Source organism: Lithobates pipiens, unplaced genomic scaffold, assembly GCF_037356315.1.
Source record: "Lithobates pipiens isolate NorthernLeopardFrog02 unplaced genomic scaffold, aLitPip1_a1.2 Scaffold_24, whole genome shotgun sequence".
Lineage (NCBI taxonomy): Eukaryota > Metazoa > Chordata > Amphibia > Anura > Ranidae > Lithobates > Lithobates pipiens.
In genome coordinates this window covers 14,689,595-14,711,700 of record NW_027507786.1, presented here as the reverse complement: position 1 = coordinate 14,711,700, position 22,106 = coordinate 14,689,595, and the positions used below count along the sequence as shown (strand labels likewise).

The following is a 22,106-nucleotide window of genomic DNA, read 5'->3' as shown; positions in this document are numbered from 1 at the left end:
ACGCCCGCAATCACTTCCTTCTCTTCACTTTGGGAAGGAAATGGGCGGGCAGTGAAAAACAGGCAGGGGAGCTTCACTCCATTAGGAATTAGCATTATTGGAATAGGGTGTAATTTCTACATCCACCACAAGATGGCGCCAGACTACCGAAAGATTTTAGAAGGCCGCAAAGCCGCGGCCTCAATTACTGGTCGGCGCGGCCCGATGCAATTGCGCGGCGGAGTTCGGGGTCCAAATGGAGACGGGATACCCCAGCAGCGTTGCCCCAGTCGCCAGGACACGAATTCTAGGCGCAAATGCGACCAGGCGCCCGGGGTTTGTCGAGCCCTGGACTATAAAATAATGGAAATGCACCAAACTGCTGCTAGAGGGCAGTAGTCCCCAAACTTTCTATCAGTGGGAGGAGTGGCGTCCCAAGTGCCAGATAAAGGCAGGCAAAGGGCCGAAGTTTGGAGACCATTGCTGTAGAGAAAGGGACTGATGAAAAGCCCCCCCCCCCCCCCCCCCCCTACGGGGTTCCTAAAAAGTATAAAAAAATTAATAAAACTGACACCGGTTGCGGAACTACACGGGTTGCAAAGGTCTGGGCTCTGACGTTTTGCCACGGTGGGGGAACCCCAAGACAGCAGGAAGGTGGCCCGCTGCAGGACTGTAATAAAGGGTCCCGCGATGGGAGGGAAGGGCCTTGGTTGGGGGCCCTTTATGGTTTCTTGCACTAGTGCCCTGAAAGTGGTTGTAAACCCTTACACCACACTTTGACCTACAGGTAAGCCTAGATTAAGGCTTACCTGTAGGTCCAAGAAATATCTCCTAAACCTACGCGGTTTAGGAGATATTTACCGAAAGACAGGCACCGCTGTCTATGGCGCATGGTCGTAGACAGCGGCGCGCAGGCAGCACTGAGCGCCGCACCGCCAACAGCGATATGCCGCGAGTTGCGGCTCCCGTGCGCATGTTCGGGAGTGACGGCATCGCGGCTTCGCCGAATGACAGCGGCGGAGCGGCGAGACCCACTGAGAAGATGGAGGCTCCGGACTACAGGGGACAGCGGTGACATCGCTGGCTCCTGTGTCAGGTAAGTGACACATAATGGACTACTATGCGATGCGATGCGATGCATAGTAGTCCATTTTGCTTTACCTTTGCAGGGAATGTAAGAGGAAGTAAACCCATCAGGGTTTACTTTCTCTTGAAGGTTCCAGTTACACCTCTGATTGTCCCCGTATGTAGGTTGTTGGATGTGGGGGGAGGGGTCAGGTTGTCGTATATGGCGGATGTGGGGGGAGGGGTCAGGTTGTCGTATATGGCGGATGTGGGGGGAGGGGTCAGGTTGTCGTATATGGCGGATGTGGGGGGAGGGGTCAGGTTGTCGTATATATGGCGGATGTGGGGGGAGGGGTCAGGTTGTCGTATATGGCGGATGTGGGGGGAGGGGTCAGGTTGTCGTATATGGCGGATGTGGGGGGAGGGGTCAGGTTGTCGTATATATGGCGGATGTGGGGGGAGGGGTCAGGTTGTCGTATATGGCGGATGTGGGGGGAGGGGTCAGGTTGTCGTATATGGCGGATGTGGGGGGAGGGGTCAGGCTGTCGTATATGGCGGATGTGGGGGGAGGGGTCAGGTTGTCGTATATATGGCGGATGTGGGGGGAGGGTTCAGGTTGTCGTATATGGCGGATGTGGGGGGAGGGGTCAGGTTGTCGTATATGGCGGATGTGGGGGGAGGGTTCAGGTTGTCGTATATATGGCGGATGTGGGGGGAGGGGTCAGGTTGTCGTATATGGCGGATGTGGGGGGAGGGGTCAGGTTGTCGTATATATGGCGGATGTGGGGGGAGGGGTCAGGTTGTCGTATATGGCGGATGTGGGAGGCGGCCTCTGATGGTATTTTTGTCCTCTCCCCAGGAGTTGAAGAGGAGACAGCTGGCGGAGGCGGCAGAGAAAAGGCAGATGGAGGTAAGATTTGGTCTCTCCATTATTGTTTTTTAAAACAAAAATACCCCAATCCAGAGATTTCCATCGGCCTTCCCCAGGCTGTCCAGGGGAACGTTCAAATGATTGAAACTTTATTGACAAACAAGCAAAGAGAAGCTCCCAGGATGGGGTGCTTTGCTTGTTTGTCTCTGATAATAAAGTTGCCATTGTTTTGAAGTTTCCTGGTGTAAGTGGGGGAGAGGGTCTCGAATGGAGACCCCGATGTATGAGGGGGGGGAGGGTCTCGAATGGAGACCCCGATGTATGAGGGGGGGGAGGGTCTCGAATGGAGACCCCGATGTATGAGGGGGGGGAGGATCTCGAATGGAGACCCCGATGTATGAGGGGGGGGAGGGTCTCGAATGGAGACCCCGATGTATGAGGGGGGGGGAGGGTCTCGAATGGAGACCCCGATGTATGAGGGGGGGGGGAGGGTTTCGAATGGAGACCCCGATGTATGAGGGGGGGGGAGGGTCTCGAATGGAGACCCCGATGTATGAGGGGGGGGGAGGGTCTCGAATGGAGACCCCGATGTATGAGGGGGGGGGGAGGGTCTCGAATGGAGACCCCGATGTATGAGGGGGGGAGGGTCTCGAATGGAGACCCCGATGTATGAGGGGGGGAGGGTCTCGAATGGAGACCCCGATGTATGAGGGGGGGAGGGTCTCGAATGGAGACCCCGATGTATGAGGGGGGGGGGAGGGTCTCGAATGGAGACCCCGATGTATGAGGGGGGGGGGGAGGGTCTCGAATGGAGACCCCGATGTATGAGGGGGGGGGGAGGGTCTCGAATGGAGACCCCGATGTATGAGGGGGGGGAGGGTCTCGAATGGAGACCCCGATGTATGAGGGGGGGGAGGGTCTCGAATGGAGACCCCGATGTATGAGGGGGGGGAGGGTCTCGAATGGAGACCCCGATGTATGAGGGGGGGAGGGTCTCGAATGGAGACCCCGATGTATGAGGGGGGGTCTCGGATGGAGACCCCGATGTATGAGGGGGGGGGGGGGTCTCGGATGGAGACCCCGATGTATGAGGGGGGGTCTCGAATGGAGACCCCGATGTATGAGGGGGGGGGAGGGTCTCGGATGGAGACCCCGATGTAAGGGTGGGACTCTGATCGGGACCCCGGTGTAAGAGGGGGTATCGGATGGAGACCCTGATGTATGAGGGGGGAGGACTTGGAGGGGAGACCCTGATGGTATGGAAGGGCTGTGATGGGGCCCCTGGTGTAAGGGTGGGACTCTGGTTGGGACCCCCGTGTACGGGAGATTGATGGGCACCTGATGTAGAGGGGAGACTCTGATTTGGATTTGTTTTAGCCCACAAATGTTAGTAAATGGTATGTAAAGTTGGGGGACCCCGGATCTGTCCTTCTCCTCCAGCATTGTGTAGTTGTGGGAAATCTGCAGACGATTGTACAGTCAGATTGGGACATCTGTGGCCACTGTGAGGATTTATGAATGACTTCTCCTCCGTGTGATTTCAGACTGTTAATCGGGGAATTAAGAACCCGATCTCCGTGGAGCAGAAGAAGAAGAAGAAAGAGGAAGTGGAGAAGATGACGAGTGAGGCCGTGCCCGCCGGTGGTGGGGGAGGAGGCGGATTGCGGGTAGGTGGAACAATGGGGGCCGGACTGGTGAAGAACTCCCAGCTACAAACCTGCATGTGAAATATAGAATGTAGTTCTATGAATTCTCCGATCCCACTGCAGGGACTTTTATTAGCGAGTCCTGGGGGGACTGGAGCCTTTCCCATGTTTAGTACGGGGGGGGGGGGGGAGGGGGGGTCCTCCTTCCTACGGATCGAACGATTCCTGTAGATTGCACTAAGAGTTTTAAAACGTTTTCCGATTTCATCCCTTACATTAGACCTGGTGATGTCATCACTGGGTCTCTGTACTTTTCTATGCATTGCATGGTTGGTGGGAGGGGCTGCAGAGGTCTGTACATGGCTCCCTGAAAACATCAGCCCCCCCTGATCAGAGCCAGTTTTATAGGAATTAGAAGCACATACAAGTACAGAGTGTTTACACCACACACAGTGCATGTATACGATACAATCTCTGTTCTCTAGGGGTGGATCCCCCCCAGTCTGGAGAGGAGTACTGAGGACGGGGGGGAATCCATCCCTAGAGAACAGAGATTGTATCGTATACATGCACTGTGTGTGGTGTAAACACTCTGTACTTGTATGTGCTTCTAATTCCTGTAAAACCGGCTCTGATCGCTTGCAGGGTATGGAATAATTACAGCTGTATTTATATTGGCTGAGCACTGCTGACCTAAGGAATGGGAGATTTTATATGTCAAATACTCTGCACTGCTGGAGGGCTCTGCTCCTTCCTCTATCTAACTTTGTCTTTCCTCTTCTAAAATATTGGAGACGCTCCCAGCGTGAGGACCTCACATTTGCAGGCCCACCCTACGCGTTGCGTCCTTTAGGACTGCGTCATAGAATCTGCATGAGCATTGGGGGTTTGTTTTATAGTCTTCTACTGCTGGAGGACTCGGCTTCTTCCTCTATCTAACTCTCCTCTCCTGAAATTCTCTGCTCTGCTGGATGACTCTGCTCCTTCCTCTATCTAACTTTCCTCTTCTAAAATATTGGGATCACGCCCAGTGTGAGGACCTCACATTTGCAGCTCTACCCTACGCGTTACGTCCTTAGGACTGCATCAGTGTCTGCATGAGGATTGGAGGTTTGTTTTATAGTCTGCTACTGTTGAAGGACTCTGCTCCTTCCTCTTTAACTCTCCTCTCCTGAAATACTCTGCTCTGCTGGAAGACTCTGTGTCTTCCTCTTTTAACTCTCCTCTCCTGAAATGCTCTGTTGGAAGGCTCTGCTCTTTCCACCTATCTAACGTTTTCCTCTTCTAAAATATTGGGGACGCTCCCAGCGTGAGGGCCTCACATTTGCAGCCCCACCCTACGCGTTGCGTCCTTAGGACTGCATCATAGAATCTGCATAGCATTGGGGGTTTGTTTTATAGTCTTCTACTGCTGGAGGGCTCTGCTCCTTCCTCTATCTTACTCTCCTCTCCTGAAATACTCTGCATTGCTGGAGGACTCTGCTCCTTGCTCTCCTCTCCTGAAATACTCTGCTCCCTCCTCTTATCTAAAGCGTCGTGCACAAAGCCGTTTGTCGGTTTTTTATAGCGAGTCCTGGCAGATCGTTCAGACTAAATTTTACTTCGGCTGAGCCGTGAAATGGGGCGGGAAGCGGCTCGCTGAGAGGCTGAGACGGGTATCGGTCCGGGCGCCTGGTGGATCCCATTGTTGGGATGACGCGTCTGCCTGGACTGATCTGTGTGAGGCCAGCAGAGAGCGGACCTCAGACCTCTCCGCTGAGAACGGGTCACAGGAGAGCAAAACGAATCGCACCCCTGTGACCCTCAGGAGAAGCCCAGCCGAACGCGCTCAGGCTGGACTTCTCCTTTTAACTAGTCACCTAGACAAGCCTAGGTGACCCGGGTCAGTGCCCGCCCCGACAGCTCGGCACCAAGTATTCAAGAAGATCCAGGACTGTGCAAACCTCATTATCCAGCTTTCTTTTCACATGCATCTTCTCACTGCGTTTCAGGTTGGCTGAGGCCATCGTGGCTTCCTGGACTGCTAAGTGTGCCAATAACATCTTCCTGAATTCTTGCAGCTCCCCCTAATGTCGGGGCTTATAGTCAGTAGGGCGACCCTGCAGTCCCCTCCAAAACCTCTGTCCTGGTTGGTTCTGTCACACTCTGCACCGCTGGAGGACTCTGCTCCTTACCCTATCTAACTCTCCTCTCCTGAAATACTCTGCACTGCTGGAGGACTCTGCTCCTTACCCTATCTAACTCTCCTCTCCTGAAATACTCTGCACCGCTGGAGGACTCTGCTCCTTACCCTATCTAACTCTCCTCTCCTGAAATACTCTGCACCGCTGGAGGACTCTGCTCCTTACCCTATCTAACTCTCCTCTCCTGAAGTACTCTGCACCGCTGGAGGACTCTGCTCCTTACCCTATCTAACTCTCCTCTCCTGAAATACTCTGCACCGCTGGAGGACTCTGCTCCTTACCCTATCTAACTCTCCTCTCCTGAAATACTCTGCACCGCTGGAGGACTCTGCTCCTTACCCTATCTAACTCTCCTCTCCTGAAATACTCTGCACTGCTAGAGGACTCTGCTCCTTACCCTATCTAACTCTCCTCTCCTGAAATACTCTGCACTGCTAGAGGACTCTGCTCCTTACCCTATCTAACTCTCCTCTCCTGAAATACTCTGCACTGCTAGAGGACTCTGCTCCTTACCCTATCTAACTCTCCTCTCCTGAAATACTTTGCACTGCTGGAGGACTCTGCTCCTTCCTCTAGAACTCCTCCTCCTTCCTCCTAGAACTCTCCTCTCCCAAAATACTCTGCTCCTTCCTCTAGAACTCCTCCTCCTTCCTCCTAGAACTCTCCTCGCCCAAAATACTCTGCTCCTTCCTCCTAGAACTCTCCTCTCCCAAAATACTCTGCTCCTTCCTCTAGAACTCCTCCTCCTTCCTCTAGAACTCCTCCACCTTCCTCTAGAACTCCTCCTCCTCTAGAACTCCTCCTCCTTTAGAACTACTCCTCCTTCCTCCTAGAACTCTCCTCTCCCAAAATACTCTGCTCCTTCCTCTAGAACTCCTCCTCCTTCCTCCTAGAACTCTCCTCTCCCAAAATACTCTGCTCCTTCCTCTAGAACTCCTCCTCCTTCCTCTAGAACAACTCCTCCTTCCTCTAGAACTCCTCCTTCCTCTAGAACTCTCCTCTCCCAAAATACTCTGCTCCTTCCTCTAGAACTCCTCCTCCTTCCTCTAGAGGAAGGAGGAGGAGTTCTAGAGGAAGGAGGAGGAGTTCTAGAGGAAGGAGCAGAGTATTTTGGGAGAGGAGAGTTCTAGAACTCCTCCTCCTACCTCTAGAACTCTCCTCTACCAAAATACTCTGCTCCTTCCTCTCTAACTCTTCTCCTGAGATACTCTGCTCTTTCCTCTAGAACTCCTCCTCCTTCCTCTAGAACTCTCCTCTCCCAAAATACTCTGCTCCTTCCTCTAGAACTCCTCCTCCTACCTCTAGAACTCTCCTCTCCCAAAATACTCTGCTCCTTCCTCTATAACTCTCTTCTCCTGAGATACTCTGCTCTTTCCTCCATAACTCTCCTCTCCTGAAATACTCTGCACTGCTGGAGGATTCGCCTTCCTCTAGAACTATCCTCTCCTGAAATACTCTTCTAGAGGAAGGAGGAGAGTCCTCCAGCAGTGCAGAGTATTTCAGGAGAGGAGGGTTCTAGAGAAAAAGTGGAAATATTTCAGGAGTGGAGAGTATTTCAGGATGGAGAGTTATGAAGGAAAGAGCAGAGTCCTCCAGCAGAGCAGAGTATTTCAGGAGAGGCGAGTTGTATAGGAAGGAGGAGAGTGCTCCAGCAGAGCAAAGTATTTCAGGAGAGGCGAGTTGTATAGGAAGGAGGAGAGTCCTCCAGCAGAGCAAAGTATTTCAGGAGAGGCGAGTTGTATAGGAAGGAGGAGAGTGCTCCAGCACTCTCCTCTCCTGAGGTAGTCTGCGCCTTCCTCTAGAAGTCTCCTCTCCTAAAATATTCTGATCTGCTGCAGGACTCTTCTCCTTTAGAACTCGTCTCCCAAAATACTCTGCTCCTTCCTCTATAACTCTCCTCTCCTGAGATATTCTGCTCTGCTGGAGGACTCTGCTCTTTCCTCCATAACTCTCCTCTCCTAAAATACTCTGCACTGCTGGAGGACTCACTTTCCTCTAGAACTCTCCTCTCCTGAAATACTCTTCTAGAGGAAAGAGGAGAGTCCCCCAGCAGTGCAGAGTATTTCAGGAGAGGACGGTTCTAGAGAAAAGGAGGAGAGTATTTCAGGAGTGGAGACTTGCAGAGAAAGGAGCAGACTACCTCAGGAAAAGAGAGTTATAGAGGAAGGAGGAGAGTCCTCCAGCACTCTCCTTTCCTGAGGTAGTCTGCTCCTTCCTCTAGAAGTCTCCTCTCCCAAAATATTCTGCTGGAGCACTCTGCTCCTTTCTCTGTAACTCTCCTCTCCTAAAATACTCTGCTCCTTCCTCTAGAACACTCCTCTCCTGATATATTCTGCTCTGCTGGAGGACTCTGCTCTTTCCTTCATAACTCTCCTCTCCTGAAATACTCTGCACTACTGGAGGACGCTCCTTCCTCTAGAACTCTCCTCTCCTGAGGTAGTCTGCCCCTTCCGCTACAAGTCTCCTCTCCTGAAATACTCTGCACTACTGGAGGACGCTCCTTCCTCTAGAACTCTCCTCTCCTGAGGTAGTCTGCCCCTTCCGCTACAAATCTCCTCTCCTGAAATACTCTGCACTACTGGAGGACGCTCCTTCCTCTAGAACTCTCCTCTCCTGAGGTAGTCTGCCCCTTCCGCTACAAGTCTCCTCTCCTGAAATACTCTGCACTGCTGGTAGAAAGCTGCTGGCGCTCTCTCACATTTCAGGATTTCACTTCTCAGCTCCCTATGGCTCTTACTTTTTTTTTTTATCCTGCATTTCCTGCTGCAGACACAAGGTGGCGGAGGAGATCCTCCTGCCTAGATTGATGGGATTACTTTCCCGGAGCCTCGGGTGAAGCAGACGGGCAGCAGGAAATCTGGTGACAAGTTCGCTGAGATGAAGGACCTTTCCTACGCCTTCTATCTGCCAGAGAGGAGCTTGTAGGATGGGATTTAACAGGCCGCGTTCTTCAGGGATGCAGGTCATTATCTTAATGCGGCTTTGCTCACCTTCGCCCACGCAGCAGATTCGTCTTCCTTGTTAGAATGTTTATTAGGCAGACGCTTCACACGGATCCTCCGTCATCCCGAATCTCCCCAGTCTCTGCACCCGCCATGTACAGCCCATGGAGACCGGGAGTTGTAGTACTCGGTGGAGGCTTTAGGGGCAGTGTTTGTAGTCTCCACCTATTCACATGTACTGGCAGAGGACCCCCCTTGTAAGCCTCATCCAAATGAGCTCATGAAATAATCCATTTGGATTCAGGGTCCTTAGCCCACCCCTCTTTATATCACATCTTTTCTTCATAGCAATGTCCTCAGCCCCCCCCCCCCCCCCCCCCTTCACATCATAGCATTTCCCCTGCATCCTTTTACAGGCATGTCCTACCACCTCCACAGTCCTACCTTGTAGAGGGCGAGAGGCACAGCAAGTCTGGATGGAGGGCGGGAGCTGCCCAACTTTTTCTATAAGAAAGGTAGTGGTTGGTTGCTAGGACTGCCCTGCATCCTAGCAACCAATTGCCCACTTGTTAGCTTGGGCAGCTCCTCCCCTCCATCTAGAACCGCCGTGTCTCCCACCTTCCACCCTGCTGTGCAAACGGCAGCGGGGTGGAGGGGGGAACGGAAAGGGGATATAAAGGATGTTGGGCAAAAGAGGAACTGTGGTGGTCTGGATGTGACTTTCACTCAGTCCTGATGTGGACCGCGGTTGGCCAATTAGTGATGATGGTTATAGAGCTCTTCCAATAGTGTGGTAAGTTTGGGTAAGACCCCTTTTTGTTCCAGCATGACTGTGTACAAAACCAGCTCCATAAAGACATGGTTTGTTGTGGAGGAACTCAAGTGTCCTGCACAGAGTCCTGACCTCAACCCTTCTATACACCTTTTGAGATGAATTTGAGCAAGCTTCTTCTTCTCATCCAACATCTCCATATTGACATGGCTTGATAAGTTCAGGGTGGAGGAACTCGAGTGGCCTTCAAGGCCCTGAACTCAACCCTACTGGACACCTTTGGAATGAATTAGAAGACCCCATGTTCCTAAACCAGCATCCACACTAATTAACTATTTCCCAACATTGTAAGTTTGGGGAAAACCCTTTTCTGTTCCAGCATGACTGTGCCCCTGTGCACAAAGCCAGTTTGGTGTGGAGTAACTTGAACAGAGCCCTGACCTCAACCCTACCAAACATATTTGGGGTGAATTTGGACAAGCCAGATTGTCTTATTCAACATCTCCATAATGATATGGTTTGACCAGTCTGGTATGGAGGAGCTTGAGTGTCCTGCACAGAGCCCTGACCTCAACCCTACTGAACACATTGGGGATGAATTGGAATGAGTCAGGTCTTCTCATCCGACATCTCCATAAAGACATGGCTTGATGAGTTCAGGGTGGAGGGTCCTTGAAGGCCACTCAGATGGTCTTCAAGGACCTGACCTCAACCTTACTGAACAGCTTTTGAGATGAATTGGAATGAGACAGGTCTTCTTATCCAACATATCCATAAAGACATGTTTTGACCAGTTGTTGTGAAGGAACTTTAGTGTCCTGCACAGAGCCCTGACCTCAACCCTTCTATAAACCTTTTGAAATGAATTAAAGCAAGCTTCCTCTTCTCATCCAACATCTCCATATTGACATGGCTTGGTAAGTTCAGGGTGGAGGAACTCAGGTGGCCTTCAAGGACCTGGCCTCAACCCTAATAAACACATTTGGGATGAATTGGAATGAGTCAGGTCTTCTCACCCGGCATTTCCATAAAGACATGGCTTGATGAGTTCAGGGTGGAGGGTCATTGAAGGCCACTCGGATGGCCTTCAAGGACCTGACTTCAACCTTACTGAACAGCTTTGGGATGAATTGGAATGAGTCAGGTCTTCTCACCCGGAATTTCCATAAAGACATGGCTTCATGAGTTCAAGGTGGAGGAACTCGGGTGGCCTTCAAGGCCCTGAACTCAACCCTACTGAACAGCTTTGGAATGAGTCAGGTCTTCTCATCCGGCATTTCCATAAAGACATGGCTTGATGAGTTCAGGGTGGAGGAACTCAGGTGGCCTTCAAGGACCTGGCCTCAACCCTACTAAACACATTTGGGATGAATTGGAATGAGTCAGGTCTTCTCACCCGGAATTTCCATAAAGACATGGCTTGATGAGTTCAAGGTGGAGGAACTCAGGTGGCCTTCAAGGCCCTGAACTCAACCCTACTGAACAGCTTTGGAATGAATTGGAATGAGTCAGGTCTTCTCATCCGGCATTTCCATAAAGACATGGCTTGATGAGTTCAGGGTGGAGGGTCATTGAAGGCCACTCGGATGGCCTTCAAGGACCTGACTTCAACCTTACTGAACAGCTTTGGGATGAATTGGAATGAGTCAGGTCTTCTCACCCGGAATTTCCATAAAGACATGGCTTCATGAGTTCAAGGTGGAGGAACTCGGGTGGCCTTCAAGGCCCTGAACTCAACCCTACTGAACAGCTTTGGAATGAGTCAGGTCTTCTCATCCGGCATTTCCATAAAGACATGGCTTGATGAGTTCAGGGTGGAGGAACTCAGGTGGCCTTCAAGGACCTGGCCTCAACCCTACTAAACACATTTGGGATGAATTGGAATGAGTCAGGTCTTCTCACCCGGAATTTCCATAAAGACATGGCTTGATGAGTTCAAGGTGGAGGAACTCAGGTGGCCTTCAAGGCCCTGAACTCAACCCTACTGAACAGCTTTGGAATGAATTGGAATGAGTCAGGTCTTCTCATCCGGCATTTCCATAAAGACATGGCTTGATGAGTTCAGGGTGGAGGGTCCTTGAAGGCCACTCGGATGGCCTTCAAGGACCTGACTTCAACCTTACTGAACAGCTTTGGGATGAATTGGAATGAGTCAGGTCTTCTCACCCGGAATTTCCATAAAGACATGGCTTGATGAGTTCAGGAACTCGGGTGGCCTTCAAGGACCTGACCTCAACCCTACTAAACACCTTTTGGGATGAGTCGGGTCTTCTCATCCAACTTCTCCATAAAGACATGGTTTGACCAGCTGTTGTGAAGGAACTTTAGTGTCCTGCGCAGAGCCCTGACCTTGACCCCGCTGATCACCTTTGGGATGAATTGGAAGATTCCATGTTCCCGAATTGGCGTCTACACAAATTTTACACACCTTCAATGCAACATAAGCTAAAGTGTGAAGGATTCCGTCACTTCATTTCAGGAAAGTCGGGACCAGACTTGGCTTGATGCTCACAGCTATCTGTACAGATGAGCATAAGATCTTCGCTTTCCACCAACCCTGGATCGACCACCGATGGCCACTTTGTGCTCTTACTCTTTTAGCCTCTTCGCTTTGGGTTGATATCGATGGGTTCCCCTGGGTGGAGTTGGGGGTCGTACTCACTCTCCCTCCCTTTTTTTATTTTTCTCACAGATATTAGAAGAAAAAAAATGTCATTTGTGTATTTGAATATAAAAAAATAAAATATCTGGTGAGGTTTAATCCGAGGTTAACGTTTTGTCTTCCAGTGGCAGGTCGGCTAGCGATTTGGCGGATCCGGAAGACGATGTTGCAGAATTTCGTTCATGGAACAATTGTCTGGCTTTTGCTGTTTGCATATTGTGGTTCCTGGAGACAGTCGGTGACGCTGCGGGTGGCGGCCTGACCTCTGCAGACTATCGCTTCGCAGTCCGTTGTCTTAAATCCAAGCTGCTAACACAGATCTCCACTGCCCATCACCCCACCAGAGACTTCGTCTGTCACTGACCTGCCGTGCAAAACCTTTATATAAGCTGACCAGACCGAGAGATTTACGACTGACAGTCGTCCCCGATTTAAAGCCCAACTATCGCCAAAACTTTTCTTTTTTTTTTCTTTTGGATAGAGCAGGGAAGCTGTAGAGGCAATTTTTTTTTTGCTGATTGTGTCCCCATTTGGGAAATCTCTCCTTACTTCCTGTCGCAGTCACACAGCAGGAAGTGGGAAGAAATCTCCCTACTTCTTGTTTTGTCTGATACATGTAAAAAACAAAAAAAAAAGTCAGGGGAACCCCTCCCCCCCCCAACAAGGACATTGTACAAGAAGTGAGGGGTTCCCCACTCATAGGGGTATAGATTAGGAAGTGAGGAGACCCCCCCCAACAAGGACATTGTACAAGAAGTGAGGGATTCCCCACCCATAGGGGTATAGATTAGGAAGTGAGAGGACCCCCCCCCCTCCAACAAGGACATTGTACAAGAAGTGAGGGGTTCCCCACTCATAGGGGTATAGATTAGGAAGTGAGAGGACCCCCCCCCCTCCAACAGGGACATTGTACAAGAAGTGAGGGGTTCCCCACCCATAGGGGTATATATTAGGAAGTGAGAGGAAGCCCTCCCCCCCCCCCCCCCCCAACAAGGACATTTTACAAGAAGTCAGGGATTCCCCACCCATAAGGGTATATATTAGGAAGTGAGGGGAACCCCCCCCCACAAGGACATTGTACAAGAAGTGCGGGGTTCCCCACTCATAGGGGTATTGATTAAGAAGTGAGAGGACCCCCCCCCCTCCAACAGGGACATTGTACAAGAAGTGAGGGGTTCCCCACCCATAGGGGTATAGATTAGGAAGTGAGGAGAGACCCCCCCCCAACAAGGACATTGTACAAGAAGTGAGGGGTTCCCCACTCATAGGGGTATAGATTAGGAAGTGAGAGGACCCCCCCCCCAACAAGGACATTTTACAAGAAGTCAGGGATTCCCCACCCATAAGGGTATATATTAGGAAGTGAGGGGAACCCCCCCCCCCCCCCACAAGGACATTGTACAAGAAGTGCGGGGTTCCCCACTCATAGGGGTATTGATTAAGAAGTGAGAGGACCCCCCTCCAACAGGGACATTGTACAAGAAGTGAGGGGTTCCCCACCCATAGGGGTATATATTAGGAAGTGAGGAGAGACCCCCCCCCCCCCCAACAAGGACATTGTACAAGAAGTGAGGGGTTCCCCACCCATAGGGGTATATATTAGGAAGTGAGGAGAGACCCCCCCCCCCCCAACAAGGACATTGTACAAGAAGTGAGGGGTTCCCCACCCATAGGGGTATATATTAGGAAGTGAGGAGAGACCCCCCCCCCCCAACAAGGACATTGTACAAGAAGTGAGGGGTTCCCCACCCATAGGGGTATAGATTAGGAAGTGAGGGGAACCCCCCCACCCACCCAACAAGGACATTGTACAAGAAGTGAGGGGTTCCCCACCCATAGGGGTATAGATTAGGAAGTGAGGGGAACCCACCCAACAAGGACATTGTACAAGAAGTGAGGGGTTCCCCACCCATAGGGGTATAGATTAGGAAGTGAGGGGAACCCCCCCCCCCCCCCACCCAACAAGGACATTGTACAAGAAGTGAGGGGTTCCCCACCCATAGGGGTATAGATTAGGAAGTGAGGAGACCCCCCCCCCCCCAACAAGGACACTGTACAAGAAGTGAGGGGGTTCCCCACTCATAGGGGTATAGATTAAGAAGCCCCCCCCTTCCCCTCCACCAGGGTCACCATACAAAAATTGAGGGGATTCCCCACCCATAGGGCAAGAAGTGAGGGGAACCCCATTAATAGGGACATAGAACAGGAAGTGAGGGAAACCTCCTTCATAGGGGCATAGGACAGGAAGTGAGGGGAACCCCCTTCATAGGGACATAGAACAGGAAGTGAGGGGAACCCCTTCATAGGGGCATAGGACAGGAAGTGAGGGGAACCCCTTCATAGGGGCATAGGGCAAGACGTGAGGGGAACCCCTCCCCGCCCACAGGGCTACAGGCAGAAGTCAAAACTTATTTTCCAGTATAGAGGGGGAAATTGTGAGCCTCTGTCAGCATCTTATTACCGTGTCCTCATGAGGGTTATTTTATTTTTATTTTTATTTTTTTTCCCCCTCACTTCCTGTCCAGATATAACTGATAACTCGTAAAGTAACTGAACAAGAAGAGAAATCTCAGTTCTATCCCTTCCCTACGCTCTCCAAAATTTAAAGCAGAACTCCACTCCAAAGTTATAAAAGCAGCTTTTGCTTCAACGGTTTAGAGCTGTGCCCATGCAGTAATTCCTTTCCACCAGTAGATGTCCCCAGTCTCCTGACTTGAGTGACAGCCAGCATCGTACATCCTGCTTCCCATAAGCCTAGGCTGTCATGGACCCACCCCCTAGTGGGATGTCATTACACCAGGCTGGGCTCAGAGTATTATTGTGCTGAATGGTCCTCACATGTCATTACACCAGGCTGGAGCAAGGACCGCTCACTGACACGGGGAAAGCAAAGAGATCTTTATAATCAGACCAACCAGAATAACCTTCTATAGTTTCATTTAAAGAAAAAAGGGGGGGGGGGGGCGGGGAGAGGTTGGAATTGGAGTTCTACTTTAAAGATAAAAAAGTTTTGTTTGATTTTGGGCTTTAAGTTGGTGACATACACTCTTGAGATTGTTCTCGTGTTGTTGAGGAAACCTGATTTATATATAGATATATACATAAAACCCATCTAGATTGTAAACCGATGTGTCTGACAGAGAACTCGTCTGTGTTGCTCATCGCAACCAATAACCATTGTCCATTCCGCACCCGATATGTAACCATTCAAGCTGCATTCTGCTTTTCTGAACTTCTGTGAGCTTTAGTGACGCCAAACAAGATTGATCCGCCATCTGCTCCCCCTAGCTACCGCATTTTGCCCATATTATGGGCCTTGTCATAGACTAAGAGCCCTATGATGAAGCCTTTGTTGTGGTTGAAACGTGTCAAAAGTGTGGTCCTCTCATATAGGGTCAATCCGTCATCGCCTTCCTTTCTGACGCATTTCGCCCATAACTAGAGCCTAGTCTGACTAAGACCCCTATGATAAAGTCTTTGTTGTGGATGAAATGTGTCAGCGGCGTGATCCTGTCATACAAGGTCAATGCGACATCTGCTCCCCATAACTAACGTATTTTACCCATATTATGGGCCTAGTTGTAGACTAAGACCCCTATGATGACGCCTTTGTTGTGGGTGAAATGCCTGGGAGGTGGGGTCATGTCAGACAAGGTCAATTTGACGTCTGATCTCCATAACTGATGCATTTTGCCCATAATATGGGCCCTAGTCATAGACTGACCCCTATGATGAAGCCTTTGTTGTGGGTGAAACGCATGGGAGGTGGGATCATGTCAGACAAGGTCAATTTGACATCTGATCTCCATAACTGATGCATTTGCCCATAATATGCGTCCTAGTCATAGACTGCCCCCTATGATGAAGCCTTTGTTGTGGATGAAACGTGTCAGGGTGTGGTCGTGTCATACAAGGTCAATCCGACATCTGTTTCCGGTAACTGATGCATTTCACCCATATTAGCCTAGTCCGATAAAGACCCCTATAATAAAGCCTTTGTTGTGGCTGTGCAGTCTTGTCAAACAAGGTCAACGTGACATCTGCTCCCCATAACTACCGCATTTCTGCCATAATATGGGCCCTAGTCATAGACTGACCACTATGATGAAGCCTTTGTTGTGGATGAAATGCCTGGGAGGTGGGGTCATGTCAGACATCTGCTCCCCATAACTGGCGCATTTTGCCCATAATATGGGCTTAGTCATAGATTAAGACCCTGATGAAGCTTTTGTTGTGGGCGAAACATGTCAAAGGTGGAGGTCGTGTCTGGAGAAAGAGGAGCTATCTGACTGACCTTGAAATTCAGCAAAAAAAAGTAAAGCAGAGTGCAGCTTCACTGTTTATATATCCTTTAGAGAAGAGGCAGATCCCGGGAAGATTGAGGTTGCCCTTTTGTATCCATTCCCCACAAGAATGACGGGAACCCGGCTGCTTCTGACGATGCTCACACTCTTTATACAAGTGGCCCCCAAATGAAGGACGATTGGCTCCATGTGTGAATGGTATTCCAGAGGTATGACCACCAATCAGATTCTGCCTTGGGACACCGGCAGCTGGAATCTCATTGGCCGACTTTGGCAATACTGACCACTCCCCCATAGCCACATTTCCGCCCCTTCAGTTGTTTTATAGTACAGGTCTGATTCTGATTGGTTACTCTGAAGCAACACAGACGGTTCCTCCTGTGTGAAGCTGTGCGATAAGACTGGCTTATTTTTTTATTTTTTTTTATAAAGAGGACCTGTCACTTTGGAAGTATTGATCAGATATCGGATATTAGGTATGACCTTTTCTTTATATTATTTTGGAATTTTACGTTCTTGGCCCGACCCGTAGCCGAGAGCCAGGCCTATTCCTTTAATTCCTGCTATGGCAGCCACCTTCTCCCTACAGCTCTTAAAGAGAACCTGTCAGGACAGGAACATGGGAGCTAGCATATCTTATCCCTGGCTGTAATTGCTGACTAGGAATAGGGGGCCAGCCAGTGACAGTGCAGTTCCTGTCTCAGCCGGGGTGAGGATGATGGCCCAGAAACCGGCACCTAGACCGTTCCTGAAAATCAGGCCTGTGGTGTCTCTAATCCCTCCTATCACAGCCACCTTCTCCCTACAGCTCTTAAAGAGAACCCGTCAGGACAGGAACATGGGAGCTGCCAGTTGGTAGCTTATCTCCCTGTCTCTGGCTGGGATTTCTACTGAAGGAGAATCCAGCTAGAGACCATGCGGTCACCGTCTGCATGCTGGTGGCTCACCCTGGAGGACCTAGACACCTGCACCTCAATGTTTCCTTGTAAATACTAAGACAAGAGATAGATGGGAAAGTTGTATTTACTCTATCGTTCACTGAGACACACCGCTTCAGTCATTCGATGTGCGGGTTTATACCGCTGCCTGCAGGAGGAGAATGCTAGGTGCAATAATAAAAGCTACCTGAGGGGGCCAGCAGCACCACCCAGTGGCTAAACCCATCCTTGCATAGAGGTTGTCTCTTTTATCTTAGAATCCAAGGAGGAAGGACCCCTCGCGCCCAGTGCCATGGTTCCAGTCTTGGGAGATATGCTGATTCAGTTTCTCCTTGTTTTTTAAGGGCGAGTAGTACTTTGCCCCCCCCCCCCCCCCCCCCCAAATCAAGCCTTAGTCTCTAAGACTCACACAATGGTTACCTGCAAGGTATGGAGGAAGAGGCAAATGGAGTTTCTCTGGTTGTCCTTGGTCATCGTCAGGGGTGTTGGCTAAACACATCCTTGCATAGAGATTATCTCTTCTATCCTAGAATCCAAGGAGGAAGGACCCCTTACGGCCGGCTCCATGGTTCCAGGCTTGGGAGTTGTGCTGTTTTCAGTTTCTCCTTGAAGTTTTTTAGGGCGAGTAGTAGTTTGCCCCCCCCCCCCCCCCCCCCCCATCAAGCCTTACTCTCTAAGACTTGCACAATGGTGACCTGCAAGGTATGGAGTTGCCCTTGGTCATCGTCAGGGGTGTTGGCTAAACCCATCCTTGCATAGAGGTTATCTCTTTTATCCTAGAATCCAAGGAGGAAGGATCCCTCACACACGGCTCCATGGTTCCAGTCTTGGGAGTTATGCTGTTTCAGTTTCTCCTTGAAGTTTTTTTTTGGGGTGAGTAGTACTTTGGCCCCCCCATCAAGCCTTTAGTCTCTAAGACTCGCACAATGGTGACCTACAAGGTATGTTGGAAGAGGCAAATTGAGTTTCTCTGGTTGCCCTTGGTAGTCATCGTCAGGGGTGTTCCGAACAATCCTTCGTTGTTGGTGCCGGAACCCTCTGCAATAGGCAATGAAAGGTTTTTGCCCCAATGGTTGGAGATGAGATGAGCTCAGCAGAGCCGTCCTTGTAGACAGGACATCAAAGGTTGAGGTTTTTTGGTTGTAAAGTTGACATAAAACTCCATCAATGCATGTTTTAGGTCTTCAATGTCCTCTTCTTCAGGTGTTTAGAACACGTCAAGACAGCAAAGGAGAGAACTTCCTCCCTGAGGTTTGTCATTTGTCCTCCATTTCTGTCTTTATATGTCCTTCACACCCCGCCTGAAGAATTGGCCGCTACACCACCATGAAAGTTTATAACCAATAAGCATCATCCTTTTTTGAGTTCTGTTTTCAATGGGCACTTCAGCTGGTATTACCCCCAACATTCGACTTTTGGGGCAATAAAAAAAAACCTTCCATTGCAAGATGGTGACCTGTCCAGTTATTGGGTGCAAGTTTGTGCCAGTAGAGGATTGGCCATCCCTTGATGGCAGGGGTCTCCAAACTTTCTAAACAAAGGGCCAGTTTAGGAAAATAGAAATCATAACCAAGCTCAACTGCTTCATCCCTTAGGTAAAGTTCTGAAGACCGGTGCTCAGGCTGCGCTGCTCTGGTTTGTTCAGCCTATTGCCTAATACAGGGCTCGACAAAACCCGGGCGCCAGGTCGCATTGGCGACTAGAAATAGCGACCTGGCGCCTGGGGCAGCACAGCTGGGGGTATCCTGTCTCTGTGGACCCCCCCAGCGTGATCGCGTCGGGCCGTTCCGCCGGCGGCTGAAAATTTAGGCCGCGGCTTTGAGGCCTTCTGCGGTCCTATGATTCCTTATGGAATCTGGCGCCCTCTTGTGGTCGCCGTTGGTATGACAAACCAGCAATGCTAATGAAGCTCCCTCTGAGTGTTTTATATTACCTGCCTTTTCTTCCCTCTATTTAGAACCCCCTAAACATTATATATATTTTTTATTCTAACACCCTAGAGAATAAAATGGTGGTTGTTGCAATACTGTCTGTCACACCGTATTTGTGCAGCGGACTTACAAGCGCACTTTTGTTGGGAAAAATAATTTAGTTAATAAAAAAATAAGACAACAGTAAAGTTAGCCCAATTATTTTTTATATTGTGAAAGATAATGTTACGCCGAGTAAATTGATACCCAACATGTCACGCTTCAAAATGCACCCACTCATGGAATGGCGACAAACTTTTACCCTTTAAAATCTCCATAGGCGACGTTTAAAAAAATTCTACAGGTTGCACGTTTTGAGTTACAGAGGAGGTCTGGGGCTAGAATTATTGCTCTCGCTCTACCGATCACGGCGCTACCTCCTATGTGTGGTTCGAACACCGATTTTATATGCGGGCAGGACAGGGCGCGTTTAAAAATTATTATTTTTTCTTCTTATTTTAACTTTTTTTTTTTTTTTTCCACTGTTCTTTTAAAAAAAATGTTGTGTCACTTTTATTCTTATTACAAGGAATGTAAAAATCCCTTGTAATAGAAAAAGCATGACAGGTCCTCTTAAATATGAGATCTGGGGTCAGAGAGACCTCACATCTCATATTTACACTAAAATGCAATTGAAAAAAAAATTGTCATTTGAAAAAAATAAATAAAATGTCCCTCTAAGAGCTATGGGCAATGACTTGGGGGGGGGGGGGGGCGGCGACGGCGCTGCTATCTTCCCCTCACTCGTCTCCATGTCAGGCCAGGGACAGGTCCGGATCGCCGTCACGGACCTGGCTCCTAACTTTTTAAGCTGGCTCCTAGATTCCAAGCAAATTTGTCAACCCCTGGCCTAATAGGATTGTTTGTCCTTGTGCTACTACTAGCTGAAGACACTAAGTGGCGCCAGTCCCCATTTAGTTGCTTTGTTGTTGCACCACGTGTCCTGCAGGTGGCGATAAAACCAACATGTCCAATGACTGAAGCTACGATTAGATAAGTCCAATTCAAACCCATCCAAGGCAAAGTGAGGGGTGCTTTTGCGAGCAATCCCTGCTTAATACTCCCCGCCCCCCCCCCCCCCCCCCCCCCATGAGCCATTCCTCTGACCAGGGGTCTTCAAACTACGGCCCTCCAGTTGTTCAGGAACTACAATTCCCATCATGCCCAGTCATGTCTGTGAATGTCAGAGTTTTACAATGCCTCATGGGATGTGTAGATTCGCAACAGCTGGAGGGCCGTAGTTTGAGGATCCCCACGCTGAGCCTTCAGAAATACTCCCTCATACCTAGAAGCCCTCTCCTTATCCTCCCAGAATGCACTTGTCAGACCAGGTCTGATGGAGAGGAGATGGTCATGAACCCCGTGTAAGCCAATACACAGACCAATGCCGATCTTATACACATTACATTTATGGAGCTACAAGTAGGTTTGGGGGGTTCTCTATGAAGAGTACCTGTCATTGCTTTTGTAGACTGAAGCTCCGGCCTATATTACCCATAATTCATAGAAATATTTATAACTTTTATCTGTCTGCTTGTAGAATAAGCGATTTCCGAAGTGTAGAGGTCCTCTGTAGAGTGTGCCGGTGTCGTGCACAAAGGGGCGGTTGGATTTATAACTGTGCAGCCCATCGGGGGGGGGGGGGCACCAATCATTTCCGACATCTGGTCGGCTGAGGATGCTTTCAGCCAACCAATATGCTTGCAGACAGCGATCCACCCAATACCACCACCATGCAGCTGCCTGTTATTTTCAGCCAATCCGCTCGCTGGCGTCAAGGTGCGATCGGAATCCGCCAATCTTCACACTGCCAATGTGCATAGTGCCTCATGATGTTGCTGGGGGTGGGGGAGGGACATACTCATTGGCCCCTCCAGAATGGGGGCCACCTTCACTGATATCGGTTTGACAGGTTCACTTTAAATGCATTCCTTGTGTGAAGCGACACTCGCCGGTCACAGCTGTGGAGGAATTCTGTTCAGTGTTTGGTCAGTTTTGAAGTATAAGCTGTGATATTTATATAAAATGTTATATTCTATTTAATTCTATAAAATTATCCTTTCACTGACACCGGAGTCCTTGTCTTCTTCCCTGAAGCTCCCAATCTTCCATATGTATCAATGTGCCGCATAATTCCAGGTACAAAGGGTTCCCACCATCCCTGTGCACCCCATGTGCCCATTATGAGGGGTTCCCACCATCCCTGTGCTGAGTTCCCGGGTCTGTACACCCGCTGTGCCCATTATGAGGGGTTCCCACCATCCCTGTGCTGAGTTCCCGGGTCTGTACACCTGCTGTGCCCATTATGAGGGGTTCCCACCATCCCTGTGCTGAGTTCCCAGGTCTGTACACCCGCTGTGCCCATTATGAGGAGTTCCCACCATCCCTGTGCTGAGTTCCCGGGTCTGTACACCTGCTGTGCCCATTATGAGGGGTTCCCACCATCCCTGTACTGAGTTCCCGGTTCTGTACACCCGCTGTGCCCATTATGAGGGGTTCCCACCATCCCTGTGCTGAGTTCCCGGGTCTGTACACCCGCTGTGCCCATTATGAGGGGTCCCCACCATCCCTGTGCTGAGTTCCCGGGTCTGTACACCCGCTGTGCCCATTATGAGGGGTTCCCACCATCCCTGTGCTGAGTTCCCGGGTCTGTACACCCGCTGTGCCCATTATGAGGGGTTCCCACCATCCCTGTGCTGAGTTCCCGGTTCTGTACACCCGCTGTGCCCATTTTGAGGGGTTCCCACCATCCCTGTGCTGAGTTCCCGGGTCTG

At 50.2% G+C, this 22,106-nt stretch overlaps 1 protein-coding gene across 2 annotated transcripts in view; it reads left to right on the top strand.

Annotated features, from left to right (window-relative positions):
- The window catches only part of SVIP (small VCP interacting protein), a 31,362-nt gene extending 9,962 nt beyond the window's left edge, over positions 1-21,400 (top strand). For both annotated transcript variants that reach the window (XM_077453616.1, XM_077453615.1), the window contains 3 exons: positions 1,904-1,954; positions 3,460-3,582; positions 12,246-21,400. In XM_077453616.1, coding sequence (XP_077309742.1) covers positions 1,904-1,954; positions 3,460-3,582; positions 12,246-12,260 — 189 coding nt within the window. In that variant the 3' untranslated portion in view covers positions 12,261-21,400. The remainder of the gene's footprint in view (positions 1-1,903; positions 1,955-3,459; positions 3,583-12,245) is intronic.
- Positions 21,401-22,106: the final 706 nt, after the last annotated feature.